Source organism: Suricata suricatta, chromosome 3, assembly GCF_006229205.1.
Source record: "Suricata suricatta isolate VVHF042 chromosome 3, meerkat_22Aug2017_6uvM2_HiC, whole genome shotgun sequence".
Classification (NCBI taxonomy): Eukaryota; Metazoa; Chordata; class Mammalia; order Carnivora; family Herpestidae; genus Suricata; species Suricata suricatta.
This window is the reverse complement of record NC_043702.1, coordinates 118,112,940-118,129,355: the sequence shown is the minus strand read 5'-3', so window position 1 is coordinate 118,129,355 and position 16,416 is coordinate 118,112,940. Positions and strand designations below refer to the sequence as shown.

The window sequence follows — 16,416 nt, the reverse complement described above, 5'->3', positions numbered from 1 at the left end:
TAGAAGTTGGGGTTCTGATTTTTTACTTTGCTTATCCATTTGGAGTGTCATTGTAACTACTGTATTGTAAATGATGGAAAATAATTGCATATGTTAAAAAAATAGTGTTATATTCTAAAAAATAAATAAATAAAGTTACAAAAAAAATTCCCTGACTGATTAAAGAAAAATGGTTGAGTAAACTCTGGCATATTACACCACTAATAAATTCATATTTATGAAAACCAAGTAGAAATGTGGGAATATTTATTACGGAGTTAAACCAAATAAATGCAGGAGAGAAGAGAATATGTACAGTATGATTAAAATTACATTTTAAAACTCAACCCCCACATCATACGTGCATACATATATGTATATATATGTACACTCAACCCCATCATACGTGCACACATATATGTATACACATGTACACACACACACACACACACACACACACCTATGCAAAAGACCAAGACTGAAAAAAACTCCAAAATGTGAGTTCTTTTTCTTTTGTACTAATAGTCTATTGGTGATTAAAAATTATCTTTTAATCTTTTGCATTTCTCAGAAGAAATATTGCAGGACCAACATCAGTATCACCTGGAAGTTTTTAGAAATGCAAACTGTCTGATCCCACCTCAAACTTAACAGAGAGTGGGGCCCAGTAATCTGTGTTTTAACAACCTCTTCCAGCGATCTGAACCACACTAAGTTTGAAAACCAATGCATTAGAGCAAAACAAACACAAAGATGATGAAGTGCTAAAAATAGTATCTCATACAATCCTACAAAATGGCTAAGAATAGCTTTACAAAAATATTAACTTACCATTCATCTGTAAAGTTCAGTTTTATTGTGCTTGTAGTTGTTCCTTCTGTGCTGTAGTGCAAACTTAAAACTGGTTCACCTGTCCCTGGTTTGGGGCTCAGCTTTTCATTATTGTTATCTGAAAATTGTGTTTAAAACATTTGAAAAAGTCTCTGAAACCAATGCAAAGATGACATTTCCTAAAATTTATAAAACTTAAATTAGGCTGTCCTTCTCATAGTTCTTTCTCACATCTCTTATGGTTCTCACTTCAAGTTCAAAAGCAAGTGTTATAGAAACACTATTTCAAAGTGGCACTGCATCAAATTCTAGCTTTGTGTACATGACTTCCTTCAATTCAGATGGAAATCACACACATTTGAGAGTCATACTTAGTCATTAAGAAATCAAAGAACATTAACGAGCAATAAGATATGTTATAAACTGGGACTCTGACTTAATGGAATGTTCAGGTCTCTTCTTCAGCTGCTAAAACATCAAGACCAACCAGTGTTGGCTCCCCTGGAAGTAGGATGCCAGGGGTTCAGTAAAAACCCTGCTGCCACTACAGGCTCTCAAATTGCTTCTGTTCTTTCAAATTCACAGATTTATAATCCAGGAAGGGATTATAGCCTGCACTCTCTTTGGAGGGGAGGGAAAGAAAATTTAATATGCTTTTGATTTTTCTAAAACTCTCTGCTATAAGAGCATATATTTTAGTTTATTTCCTCTTCCTCTCCTGACTAATCTTGGGAATTTGTTTTCTAAATTATGGAAACAGTAATTTCACTTTAGGAATCTATAGGGGATGTCCATGATACCTATTGATCTCAACATATTAAATCTTTGTAAAACGGCAAATAAAATCAAGAAATTCTATAGAAATTGATATAGACCACCACAAAGTCATCCTTCCCCACCTCCCCGAAATAGTACATGGATAGTCAAATACCAAATTAAATAAAGCGTACAAATTTTTTCTTTTTATGAAGATTAATAGCTTGGGGGAACATTAACATACATAGGAAATACAAACTGCTATATAATCAAACACGTAACATTTCTGCCAGTTGCTTGCAGAAAGAAAACTCTTCTGTGATATAACTGTTTTCCTGATACCAGTTTAAGAACTGATACATTACTAAAAATAAGCCTTCTGTCTTGAAAATAACAACAAAAGCAGTAACAACTTCATAAAGCCAAGATTATTCAGGCCCTTTGGCTATTACATTCATTTTATATTGCAATGAAGGACTTGTATCATTTTGCATTCCTCTTGAAGATGCTGGAGCACTTGTTCAAAGAGAATCTGACAGAACCTCTGCTCTAACTTTCATCCTGTGAGAGGGCAATTAACAAGACTTCCAATGTAGAACTGCAGTAGAGGGGAAAAGGGATGAGAAATCAAGCTGGTAACAAAGCTCAGGGCTATCAGTTCTTGGGTCTTCCCTTCTACCTCCTGAGAAATCCTCTCCTGTAATACTAATTGCTATTTGAAAATAACAGTGTCAATAAATTATAAAGCTAGCCTCCCAAATGGTAAAAATACTTCGTTTCTGTACTACTTTTGTTATGACTATGTCACTGCCATAGCTACTGGGAATAATTTAACAATCCAATACAACTTTCAAAGATTCAGTATTACATTCAGTGTTTTCAAGAAGGTATTTCATCAAATGGCATTCTCATAAAATCATTGAATTAATAGACATTTAGCTTACATGAAATTATTAAGAATGGGACTTTTGTCCTACCCTTGACCACCTTTGAGAAATTTGCTGTTAGTCACTTGTCCACACACAGTTTTCCCTTTTTCTTAATTACTGAAATTAAATTTCCTGTATTTTTAGTTGCTGAAATTTCTGGCCCACTGCTGCCCATATCACAGTCATCTTTAGGCACTAGACTTGATGAGGACAGACAGCTACAAGACTGAATGATGCAGGAAACTAAGAGGCAGAGCTGGGCCTGTTTCGGTTATTACCTCTTACAACACTTTATAAAGTGCTTTGCTATCTATTTTTCTTTTAAAGTAAAGAAGGAATAGAAAACAAAAGCAGATGCGAGAGCATTACAGGACTGAATTTCTTACATCCACCTCAGTTATAGAAACCTAAGTTGTAAGAAGCCATTTAAATGCTGTACCAAAAATTACTTTTGTGTAAAATTAAAGAGACAGGTATAGAGACTTGCATGCTATAACTGCAGGAATATGTAAATAAAGAGCTGTTCAGAAGTCAGAATGGTATGGAAAATATCTTATATAATTTACAACATCCCATCCCCCAAAAGCAAGGAGCTTCCTAAGATGATCAATTAAACCATCTTCCTTATAGTATCTACCACAAAGTTATTATTTATCTCTCATGAATTCAATCTACATATTGTATGTAAGTATGTAACACATAGTGGTATTCATTTAATTTATAAAGTGACTACTGTTGACAGAATTTGTTCATTTAGGTTGTTAATGAACTCACCAGCCTGGGGTAAAATTGACCCACCACTCAAAAATAGAATGCACTCTTCTGTCCTACACAAACTTCAGACCCCTGAGTCTAGTTAACTTCTTACAGACTGCACGTAAATAATGAGTGCCTCTGGCAGAAACACCACACAGCCTAACTAAGGAATTAGTAAGAGTATCTATCCATAATTTAGGGTTCGTTTCCTGGCTTGTTCCAGTCTATTACTAATTTAATACTCTTTTTGATCATATACATCCTGCCAGGTTGAATTTTCTCAGAAATGTAGATCCCTGGCTTACTAGTGAATTAATTCACAACTGCTTTCTGATACAATATATATTTTAAGCTACAAATGTCAAGAAAAATCTACTTTAAAAAACTAGAACAGGGCGCCTGGGTGGCTCAGTCGGTTGAGTGTCTGACTTCAGCTCAGGTCATGATCTCGTGGCCTGTGAGTTTGAGCCCAGCATCAGACTCTGTGCTGACAGCTCAGAGCCTGGAGTCTGCTTCAGATTCTATGTCTCCCTCTCTCTCTGACCCTCCCCAGCTCACACTCTGTCTGAGAAACACTCTGTCTCTCTCTCCCATAAGAATAAATAAACATTTTTTAAAAGCCTAAAAAATTAAATGTTTTTTTACTGTATTTGAAAAAAATATTTGTAACCATTTAAATTTTCCTTAACTTGGTCTATTTTTTACAAGTTGAATCAGCAAACACAATCTAAAAACTATTATTCAGGGGCATCAGATTCTTGATCTTGGCTCAGGTCATAATCTCACGGTTCAGGAGTTCGAGCACTATATTGGGCTCTGTGCTGACAGTGCAGAGCCTGCTTGGGATTCTCTCTCTCCCTCTCTCTGCCCCTCCCTCCCCCGTTTGCTCTCTCTCTCTCTCAGAAATAAATAAATAAACATTGAAATATATATATTAAAAACTGTATTATTCAAAACCTCACACAATGCACAGAGATGTATAAGATATTTTTTGGCGAACAAGTAAAAGTTTTAATTTAAGAGCCTTTAAGGTTAGAACTTCACCTAAACAAATGACATTATATAAAAAGCACCATCATAATAATAACAAAAATTTCTTAAGCATTACTATGACCCAGGAGACAGGTATATCCAGTTTTAAACCTCCATTTTACAGATGATTCTGAGCTAGATTTTTCTCTAGCCATCTAGGCTTCCTTATATATGGAGTTCCTACTGACTATACTGTCTTGGAAGTAACCTGAATACAAAATAGAAAATAAGGCTGCTTAAATATTTTAGTTTAGAAATATCAATTGTTGGTGGTACTATTTCTCAGATGATATATAATCCATATCAGCAATAGTAATATAAGTGATAAAAGTTATTGTCAGTTTGGCCTCAGAACACTGGAAAATTATGCTGTATCTTCTAGTAGGGCACTTGGAGACTGAACTATTTCTCTTTTTCCTCAAAACATCACAGGAGAATAAAATTAAAGTGTGTGCTTTCAGCACAAGGGCAGTGTAGTGGGAGAAAATCACTTTTAATTTGCTAGACACTGCTTAAGTTATAGATGGCTATTTTATATTGTTCACTTAAGAATAATTATTGGGGCGCCTGGGTGGCTTAGTTGGCTAAGTGGCCAACTTCAGTTCAGGTCATGATCTCACAGTTCATGGGTTTGAGCCCCGCATCGGGCTCTGTGCTGACAGCTCAGAACCTGGAGCCTGCTTCAGTTTCTGTGTCTCCTTCTCTTTGTGCCCCTCCCCCACTCATGCTCTGTTTCTGTCTCAATAATAAATAAAAACATAAGAAAAGACATTTAAAAAATAATTATTAAAAATTGATGACAGCAGCTTATAGTGCTAACAAGGCAAACTACCACCTGTTTTAAAAACACATGTTTCAAAAGCACAATAATAACCTCATAAAAATCAAGACCACACACTGTAAAAGACTTCACTTTTGAGTGAATAGTCAATAACAGAAGATTCTGGTAACCAAATTTTAAAGATCCTCTTTAGATATGCTCTAAGAGCCCTTTCAGATTAGTGTACTAAGTCAGAAAAAAACCTTAGAATTGTCTGGATATAATTTGAAAGCAACTTCTCTCAACTTTATTTAATTAGATAGCTTCCAAGCCCTTCACATATGAACCACAAATTGTTTTTGGTAATGCATATGTATTTAAACCATTTAATCTATGCAGTGACATTATGAATTTATAATCGTCTGTAGTTCTAAACACAGAGGCTCAAAAGACATGCCAGAAATTAAGTGCACTAACAGTAGTACAAAATAGGCTATATTGGTGACTCAGTTTGTATATAATCTAAATATTGATATGGATGTTTGAACTTTCAGCTAGGCTGTATCCCTGGAGACCTATCCTATATGTAAATTTAAAGAGTAATCAAAATTAAGATAATTAATGAGGTTATGGCCACAAAAATTGGTTTAGAACCACCATGCCCAACATTTCTCTGCCCCTGGGTCAATATCATAACCATACAATCATACATTAATCACCACAGTCACTTAGGTAAGCTGTGGATAATATAGAAACACTATATTCTTTATGAAAAGTACTTTCTATTATGCAATGAACTTTTTTTTTATTTGATGTTTGTTTTTGAGAGAGAGAAAGAGAAACAGAGTACAATCAGGGGAGGGGAAGAGAGAGAGTGAGACAAAGAACTAGAAGCGGGCTCCAGGCTCCACACTGTCAGCACAGAGGCCGACACAGGGCTCAAACTCACAATCATGACCTGAGCTGAAGTTGGACGCTCAACCAACTGAGTCACCCAGGTGTCCTTGCAATGAACTTATTGACACTTCTCATTCCATTAAGTCAAATGTTAAAAAAAAAACAAACTAATCTTAAAGGAAATAAAATGTATGGTGAAATTCTCTGAAAAAAGAAATATATATAGACACATCAATGATAAGTCTCAACTATCTTCCCAAATTTTGCTCCCAACTTACTTGACTTACACAGAAGAAAAAGCAAAATTCTCAAATGTAATTTCTAGAACAATGAAAAACTTCCATTTTGTAGGTCAGGAATCTGTAATTTTTCTACTAGATACCTAGTTCTTCTAATCATTTGCATGAGAAAGCATATTCTGATTCAAAGTGGAGAAACTACTTTTAGGGTAGATTCTTCACAGAAAACACCTATCTACCATACAGATGACTGCGGGGAAAGGCATTTTATTCTAAAAATGAGTGTTCTCTGTGCAATCTGACTCTCTATCAATAAGTGATGTTATGGAAGCCAAAACCAAAGAAAGTACAACTTCAAGACTGGTAAATCTTAGGAAGTCTCTTCTATAAAATCTTCTGGAGAGATAATATTCTAGTCAAAACTTCTTCCCAGCAATGAAAACTCAACCTCTAGGTCAATTATAATTTTAATCCAAGAACTCTTTTTCATGACATAACACAGAAATGTAAATTGAACTTAAACATAAGTTTGGGATACATACCGATTCAGACTTTGCCTGGTTTCATATGCCCAGTGACAGAATTTATGGGCTGAAATGTAGCAATTACCTAGGCTCTCCTTCCCCTGCTGCAGACCCATGAGTCTTAGAGTTCACAAGAGTCCCTACTGCTATTTCACATTCAGTCTAGAGAACACACATGAAGAAAACCGGTAAAGATACCCATGCCATGCAGTGCAAGAACCCTGCCAAAATCCTCACTGAGTTTCTCTCTTTTCTGTTTCTCCAGGTAGATTCTCTTTTAAAAAACCAAACCTGTTACACAAAACATCAATATGTTAAAATGTGACTTCCAGATGAAAATGAACAAATGAGGCAGACATCTTAGGAGAACACTCTTTTTTAAACTATTTTCCCCTCCAGCTACTGTCTTCCTTGCTTACTGTCTTGAAATGCTTTTCTTGGGGCACCTTAGTGGCTCAGTCAGTTAAGTGTATAACTCTTGATTTCAGCTTAAATGATGATCTCAAAGGTGGGTTCAGAGCCCCACATCGTCAGGCTCTGCACAGAACCTGCTGGGATTCTTTCTCTCTCTGCCCCTCCCTGGTCTCTCTCTTTCTCAAAATAAATAAACATTAAAAAAAAATTTGAAATGCTTTTCTTATTTCTCATCTCCATTTCTTCACCTCCTGCTCTAGTGTGGCCTCTGTATCAGCCGTGAAACTGCTCTAATTTGATTGATCTCCTCCACACTGATTTAGTGGAAAATTTCTGGAAAACATTTACTTGACCTATCAGCAGCACTCAGATACACAGCTTTTCTGCATTTGAGAATTTCTTCTCTCTTAATCTCATGACACTGTACTGTTGGTCTACTCTACCTCTGACCTCTCTGGTTCCTTCTTCTCCTTTATCTCGTCTAGCAAAATCATTAATTCTGGAATTTTTCTGATCTCTGAGATGTTTTAGATATTGTATTTTCTCCCCTCACTTTTTATATTCATCCTTGTCAATTTAATGCAGAAAATTCCCAATTTATTTCTCTCGCTTTGACGTCTTTTCTTCCTTCTTCTTCTTCTTCTTCTTCTTTTTTTAAAAAGATTTCTTTCTTTCTTTCTTTCTTTCTTTTTTAAGTAGGCTTCAGGCCCAGTGTGGAGTTTGAACTCACAACCCCGAGACCAAGAGTCACATGCTCTACACATAGAGCCAGCCAGGCAACCCTCTAACATCTTTTCTAAGCACCATATCCTATAACCGACTGCCCAACAGACTGTTCCAACAGACCTGGGTATTTCACACATTAACTCAAAATCAACATATTCAAAACCAAGTCTGATCCCCACCTCCTTCTACACATCCCTTCCCATACCTTACCCCTTTTCCAGGTTGCCTCTTTAAGAAAGTTATCTACCCACTTAACTACTCAATTAAAACTTGGGAGTTAGCCTTGCTGCAGCCAGAAATGTCATGTTAATCTCCATCAGTAACTCCCCCAAACAACCACAAATATGTGAAGACACATACTCTCCTCCTGCTCCCTCCAGCTTGCCATCACTAAACCACCCCCACAGAGAAAGTCTAAAGTTGTTACTGCAGCTTATACTCCCGACTCCTCCCCAATCTCCTGCCTCATTCAACTATTATCAAATCCTGTTTATTCTATATTCTAAATACTTCTTCAATCTCTTCATTCTCCTGCCATACTTCTATCCTCAGGTCAAAATCTTATTACCAGGAGAACTTCCTAAGTGATTTTATCTCTGGTTAAATCTCCATACTCTACTCTGAACAAACCAGATGGATCAGTCCATACTCTCTATTTTAAATCCGTCCTTAGCTTCCTACTGTTCTTAAAATAAAATCCCAAACCTTAAACTTCCCGAAGGTCCTTCTTAATCTGGGCCCTACCCATCTCTTGAAGCTGAGGAACACTCCAGGCACAATGGGATTCTCGAGTCATGCTACAGTGATTGATTATCTCAGAGCCTTTGCATATAATAGCCATGCCTTCTGGTACTCACTCCCCTTAACCTAAGTTACTCATACTCCTTTTCCAGATCCCAGCTTGAATACCTCATCCTCACGGATGCCTGTTAGCCCCCTACTAGAAGAGATGAAGACTCATTCTTACCTGTTCCCCAATGAACCTTGTTATTTCCTCTTTTATAACACTCACCACACTAGGTTCATTTTTTTCATCATTTGTCTTTACTGTTAGATGAAGCAAAGCAGAGTAGTTATGATCACAGATGGCAGAGTCAGACTTAGGGCTGAACCACATTTATAACATTAAGGCACACTCAGAGTGGGTAACCTCTGACAAGTTTCTTAACCTCTCTGTGCCTCAGTTTCCTCATCTGGAAAATGAGAATAACAGTACCTATGGTATAAGGCTGTGGTATAGATTAAGTAAATTAACAATTAAAAATTGCTCAAAGCAATGTCTGCCACAAAGAATTTGCAATATAAATGTCTCTGCTGTTGTTATTATTATGGTTAATCAACTCTATTATGATTATTAGCACTGTTATTGCCAATCAACACTATGTTCCAAGGACAGAGAGCATGCATCCTAGTGTGAACCCAGTACTTGCCACAAGTAAACAGATAATTAAAGATGAGTTGAATTAATGACACAGATATACAAATACGGCTCCATCACTTGTTTCACTTGTCCTTACATATTTCTTGGAGTCTCGGTTTCTTCATCAGTAAATAAGGATAATATTAGTACTCATTATATTAGAACACATGTGTAAAATTCTTAACACAATGCAACACACTAAAAACTCAATAAATGTCAGTTATTTTTATCATACACAATTCTGAGTAAGAAAACAATTTAACCGGATACACAGATAGATACTGATTTGATTAGCAGGAGAGGAGAACAAGTGAGCATATGCAATATGCTCAAAATGAAAAAGAGTTTAACTTTCAAAAGATCAAGTATATCACTAATGGGAAGAATCTCTACTTGGTAGTTGAAGAAAGGGGGACTAATTGTTCCATTCTAGGCAACAAAGTGATAATTAGTTCTAAGGAATATAAAAAATCTAGAATGAAGTCTAAGTTCACTAACTTATTTCTTCTTTAAAATTTAAAATACAGTATTTACAAATATACTCCAGTGTGCTGAATACTGAATTTGTACTTCCCATTAATACAGCAGGCTTCCAAAGTTATCTATTTAATAAAAATTAGAATTGTCAAAGTACATTTAATGGAAATCTAAAATATTAGTTGAAGTAATACTGTCATGAATTACTAAAATGAAATTTTAATTTGGGGACAGTGTATGTCCTTAAGGGAATGCATATTTAATTCATGACAGGTCCAATTTTCCCATTTCCGATCTACCCTAGTGGAGTCAGCTGTTTCACTGGTTCCTGGTAAGTCACAGGTCTCATTCTCTAAGTTAACGTCTCATCAACATCAAAAGAAGTCTCCTTTTGTACAATATACACAGTGGAAAGTTAAAAGTTTATATTTCTAAAGCTACAAATTAGAGTCTCTGACTGGTGCACAATTGCCTATAGGCATAAGTTTCAAATACAACAGCATTATCCACTTCCCTATGGGTTATCACTCTAAGGGATATAAAGCAACTTGCTTTTAGTCATGGCCAAAGTGTAAAACTCAGGAAAGACAATTTTCTTACACCCTGTCAAAAACCAAAAGTTAACGTCAGAAGTTTCTTCTGTTGTTTTAATAGGGGGAAATCACAGGCCTAAATATTTTTAACAGAAAATACTGTGTTAGTTTTAATAATATAAGTAGGCACAAGAAATATATGCCCGAAGAGGATTATTTTTCTTGTAATACAGTAGGCATAACATAATTAAAGATATAAATAAAAAGAAACACCAGAACTATTTATTAAAACACTGTCTGCACTAAGTATAATGCATGACAGATATATTTGGGCTTACTCAAAAGAAGTTTCTAATTAGCACAGGAAGGCTGTCAATGTGTGTACAAAGTCCTCTATTTGCAGAATATTGCAAAGTATTTTACAACAGGATAAAAACAATATACATGTTGTACACTTATTTCCTCGACATTTTGTTTCTTAGAAAAATATTTTGATAAAAGAAAATACCTACTGAGGCAACCAGCAACCAGGCACCTTGCATTTATGACTCTGAAGGTTTAGACTAAATATACTTTTATTTATAAAATGTTGTGCTTTTGTCAAAAATTCAAGATAAACAAAAAGAGTGACTGCAATCAACCAATTAAATAATGTGTATATAAACACTGAAAGAAAAAAAAAAAAGTCTTTTAGTGGAGCAAGTCCATTTACAATTAAAAAAATTTTTAAGAAATATTTTTGTTCCCACCATAGAGTGGGAAATTACACAACAATGTAAAGGTACCTGGAGGCTTCGAAGATGAACACTGTCAAATAAGTATGAGACTATCAGTTAAAAAATATAATAGTGTCTCTTTAAAAGTATGAACAAGAAACTTAAAATATAATTAAACAATCCTTAGATATAGACTTTTCCCATTCTACAGGGAGCCTTGACAAAGATTAAAACTTGAAATAATAGCAGTAAGGGGACATCAACTATTCCCTATACCTTTACCCTCTTCAACAACGATTTTTTCTTATTTTATAAACCTGTTCGGTCTGGAAACTACAATGCCTCTCCCACACAAAAGTAGAGAATGAAAAGTCCTCTACTTTTTCATTCTTAAATGAGCATACTGGAAGAGTCACCTACATACCAATGTTTCCACCTCCAAAAGAAAATCATTCTCCTCAAACCACTGCTGTCTGGCCTCTGCCCGCACTGCACCACCCAACGGGTAGCCCACATATAACCGAAGCCCAAAGCCATTCCTCAATCTTTGTCAGATGTGACGTCCTTGCTTCACAGGTCACTGCTGGACAGTTCCTCTTTCAACTTTTCTTTTCCCCCCAACTCTACATTCTTCCTGCCCTGCCCATTTCTCTACTCCTTCCTTTCCTGTCTCCTTAGCTAAATCTTCTCTGCTTACTCTTGCCGTGTAGACTCCCCCTTTTCACTTTATTCTCTTTACCTAGACAGGGTCATCTACTACCATGGCTTCAACTGCTATCTGTAAACTGACGATTCCTAATTTTTATCTCTACCTCAGACCTCTCCAGTTGACTCCCAGAAACATATATCCATCTATCTGTCCATAACATTTCTCAAGGTTGATATCTCAGTGTACTTAAACATATCAAGAAAATCTCACGTATCTTTTTCCCCCTATAACCAGCTATTTCTTCTGAAATCCCCATCGTGGTTGATGGTATCACTATCTGTTATCAAGACACCTGGATATGGTTCTCTCATTCATTTTTAACTACTCAAAGTAGTAGTCTCTCGAATATTTAAAAGATCTGTCCATTTTTCTCATTTCCCACCTCTAATTGCCTCAGATTGGACCCAACAGCATTTCTCATCTCAACTATTACAACATCCCCTTACATGGTCTTGCAGTTTTCAATCTTAACCTCTTCTAATCAATCCTCTATAATCATGCCAAAATCATCTTTCCAATTCATAAATCTGGTTCTGCTTCTCCTGACATCCCACTGCTTAATGAATTCATTCACTCACTCATTTAAACATATATGTATTGTGTAGTGTATAATAGATATGGTATTAGGCATATCTGTATTATAGTGTATTACAGGAAATGGAAACAACACTTAGAGAATATAGGGATCAAACAAATCCTCAAATTGTATGATTACAAATTGTGACAAATGCAATGAAGGAAAATGGCAGGTCACAAAGAGAATAAGAGGGAAGAATTACTTCAAATTAAATTGTCATATTATTTTTAAGAAAGAAATTTCTGAGATTTGATAAGTAGAAGCTGCTGTAGGGGAAAGGATTTTTGGTAGAAGGACTAGCATACACAAGAGTTTTGAGAGGAAAAGGAGTATAGAGTGTTAGAAGAACTAAAAGCAGACCCATTTGTTAAGAGCTTCAAGTAAGAAAACGGTGGTCAAGATAAGTTTGGGGAGACAGGGTCCAGGTCATGTAGGGCTCTGTAAACCACGGTATGGACTTAGGTTGTTTTGAACGGCAAAGGGACACAGTTAAAAAGTTTTAGGCAGATGAAGGACACAATTAGATTTATGTTTTTAAACGTTCACTCTGGCTGTTGCTGGGGAATAGGCCTGAGTGAGTACGAGGAACCCAGGTAAGACGTTATTGCATTAGTCCAGGTGAGAAAGACACTGGCGGGCAGTTCCTCTTAATATTTATAGACATTATTTTTAGGTAATATAAGCCTGTAATTGTAGAAGACCCCAGTACTTTAAATGATGTAATCCGGGGCACTCAGGTGGTTAAGTGCTCGACTCGATTTGGGGTCAGGTCATGATCTCATGGTTCATGAAATCAAGCCCCATGTCCATGCTGACAGCATGAAGCCTGCTTGGGATTCTCCCTCTATCTCTCTTCCCCTTTGCTGTTCCCACATTCTCTCTCTCTCTCTCTCTCTCAAAAATAAATAAATAAACTTAACAAAAATAAAGGATATAATCCTGCTAAACAAAACAAACATATAAAAAAAGCTCGGGGCTTAATTCATTTGGATATACTGTTTATCATTAGGACATTTCTACACAGAGGACTTATTACACAGTCTAATACAATGCAACTTCTGCTAAAGTCACTCAATATCTGCCCTTTTATAGAACACCTCTACTTTTTGTTGAAAAGTCATATCATAGTTTACGTAGCCAAAACAACAAAGGACCTCTTGATTTCTGCCTCAAGACTAGTCTACCTTAGTTAAGTGGCATCATTCACCCAGGCACTGAGGCCAAAAATCTTAGAGTCATCCTTTATTCATCTCTTTCTGCCATATTCTATATCATTTGTAAGTTAAGTACCAATTTAATTGAATATTCAATATAATCTATGGAAATTATATGATTAACAGATATGAATCTGGCCACAAACTCTCTGGTAGTGATATACTATTTGCATTCATATATCCTTACAAAAAAGATTTTTGATAAGAGAGCAGTTTTACACAGTAGTATATTATAACAAGATGATGTAATTGTACTTTACCTTAATGGAATTATTCTTCACTGTTAATACCTTTACAATAAATGCATACAGATAAAACATGCTTAATTTCTTAGTTCTCAATTTCATTTATCAACTCATTCATCATTCATGCATTCTCAAGAACAGAAACACCCACAGCAATAGTGGTCCTCTCAGGTCCATAAAGAACAATATAAGATTAGAAGTAATTTGTTTTAAAATTAGTTTCTGATATGTCTCCAGGAAGAGAGCTAAAATCAGATCTACTTCACACCAAACAGGTACTTGAGTAATACTTAAGTTCCCAAATACTATTGGCAATGAGTCACCCTACATGCGTCAACTTTGGGCAACTAGTAGCTTATGGCCTTAGGATTAAGTTATTTTTTCCCAATTTTTTGAGCCATATTTATAAAATATATTAGATAGATGATCATCTGTCTTCTTGGAGAAAAGGGACTATTATTTAAATTATCCTGGACAATGCCACATCATCGGTTTTTACCATCTGCATCACAATACATTCAGAATAACCCAGGGAGTTCTGAGGTGCAACAGTAAAGCCACCTGCCCCAATTCTGAATGGCCTACTTGTTTAGTTTTTATAGTCTTCCTTTTTCCATCCTTCTGCTTAGCTTCTCCTTCTCATTGTCAGAAGGTCTTTACCAATCCATCTCTGTGCTACACTTGATTGATGTGCTAGTTAATAAAGCTTGAAAAATAAGTAATCTGTCTCATTAGGTTGTGCTCAGAGCTTTCACGTTGATTTTATACCTCTCCCACTTCATACGTGCAAGTGCCAGTGGGCGTTATTTTCCCTACAGAATCAGATCATAATTGTATTCCTTATAGTTAAAGCTATGAGTAGTCTGACCACTCGATAAGTGACATGTTACCACAGTCATTTGGTAATACAGAACATTATTATGTCAAATAACCTTTTCTAAGTCAGCAGTAGGTAATATGGTAACCTCACCCCACAATTCTACACAAGTTTATGATAGCTAAGATTTTAAACATGGATATGGCTTATATCCATCACAAAATTGTTTTAAAAAAATTTAAAGATGGCATAAGGGGCCAAAGGTAGAAATTAAGTTCGTTTATGTAGAAAATAATTTGTACAGGCCAAAGAGGACCTTTTGCACAATACCATGTAGGGTAATTTAGCCCACAAAATACTATTAGACCATAATCAAAATGAAATGCTATGAAAAACTGAGAAAGAGAGATTGGTTTATGCATTGCAATAAAACTATGGATGGATGGGCATAGCGCATCTCCTGTTGCACGCACCCTGTTGCTCGTCAAGTGACATGGATCCGAGCTGTTTGTTAACCACAGAAGAAGGAGAATCTGAAACAAAAATGAGATTTCAACTTAAAAGTAAGCAGCAGAAAACTGCACAGCAATGTCAATGATCAACTCTAAACTTAAGAAACAAATGTCTAAGGGCAGAGAATAGAGGTAAGTACTGTGGTATATTTCCCAAGCAGTGAGTAAGCAGGGCCATGTGCTTAAGATAGGTTATTCCACACAAGCATTTAGCAACACTAAGAATGAGTTGAGAAAATATTCTTCTACTTCCATGCATATACCTTTTATCAAATTCACCAAGGTACAAGGTAGATAAAATAGAACTAGAGTTATCTCCTTCACTAAACAGAAGACTTCTTCCCCTTCTAAAACCCCTTTCTAGCCCCTTAAAGATGGCTTTCATTCTAGACTGGAGGATTCAAAGCATGAAATGAGATGCTCACTACTCTTTGCTAGATTTTGGGTGTTGTACCTTGAGCTGCAACAGGAGCTCAAGTGAAGATGTGAGACAAAGAAAATGGTTTGTAAGAGAAAAATTCAATGAAGTAATTGCCATTACAGAAACATAGATAATTTTAAAAACTCTAAGACATGTTGTGCATATTAAAACTGTAGTCTAATGAAGCCTTAGGCTTTCTTAGGGGCCTGGTGGGAAAAGGAAAAGAGAGGAAAGGAATATGCTTAACAGTCTGCGCTTCATGCTTTCCACCCTGGCTTTAAATAGAACATTTAATTTTTCATCCTTTTGATACACTGGATTTCTGTGTAAGAATTTGTTCTATAAATGGGTTCTATTGTTTGGAAAAGGCAGCATGATGAAAGAGCACTGGTTTGGAATGAGTTGAGTTTTGATTCTAAACCTGGTTCTGATAATAATTAGCTATGTGACATTTTTAGATCTAAGCTTCTTTCTTCCTGGCCATCCTAAGGACCCCAGTAACTTAAGCAAGGCACCAGGGAACAGAAGGAGGTGGCTACTAAATCCTGGCTTGGGTTCCAGTGTCCCATTGGAGCTATAATATGCAGATAGTAAGCACAGCTCTCCACAAAATATAAGATTAATTCCTAGTTTCTAATATCCTGTGTTCCAGTTCTTAGCAAATGTTAATGAAACAAAATCCATGCACTTTTGGATCATCACCAGTTTCTACTCATAATGGCATTTTATTCCCCCAAAAGTAGATACAATATCTTGAGTTGAGAGTGTCCTTAACTTGATAGCTAAGAAAAGTTTTTCAGTATATTCTGATTGCTTCAATTTGTACATTTAATAGTCTCAATCTCGCCACTGGGACCACTTCTATCAACTTTAAATTGTCAGCCTTCGGATACAACCCGTTTGCTCAGAGACTTCTGTATTATTAGATTTTG

At 36.0% G+C, this 16,416-nt stretch overlaps 1 protein-coding gene across 7 annotated transcripts in view; it reads right to left on the bottom strand.

Annotated features, from left to right (window-relative positions):
- Positions 1 to 16,416, bottom strand: part of DCAF6 (DDB1 and CUL4 associated factor 6) — a 137,681-nt gene that overhangs the window by 39,741 nt on the left and 81,524 nt on the right. For 5 of the 7 annotated variants that reach the window (XM_029934971.1, XM_029934973.1, XM_029934972.1 and 2 more), the window contains 2 exons: positions 15,025 to 15,084; positions 811 to 928 (listed from right to left, as the gene is read on the bottom strand). In XM_029934971.1, the coding sequence (XP_029790831.1) occupies positions 811 to 928; positions 15,025 to 15,084 (178 nt within the window). The remainder of the gene's footprint in view (positions 1 to 810; positions 929 to 15,024; positions 15,085 to 16,416) is intronic. The other 2 variants (XM_029934976.1, XM_029934977.1) reach the window with 1 other exon arrangement.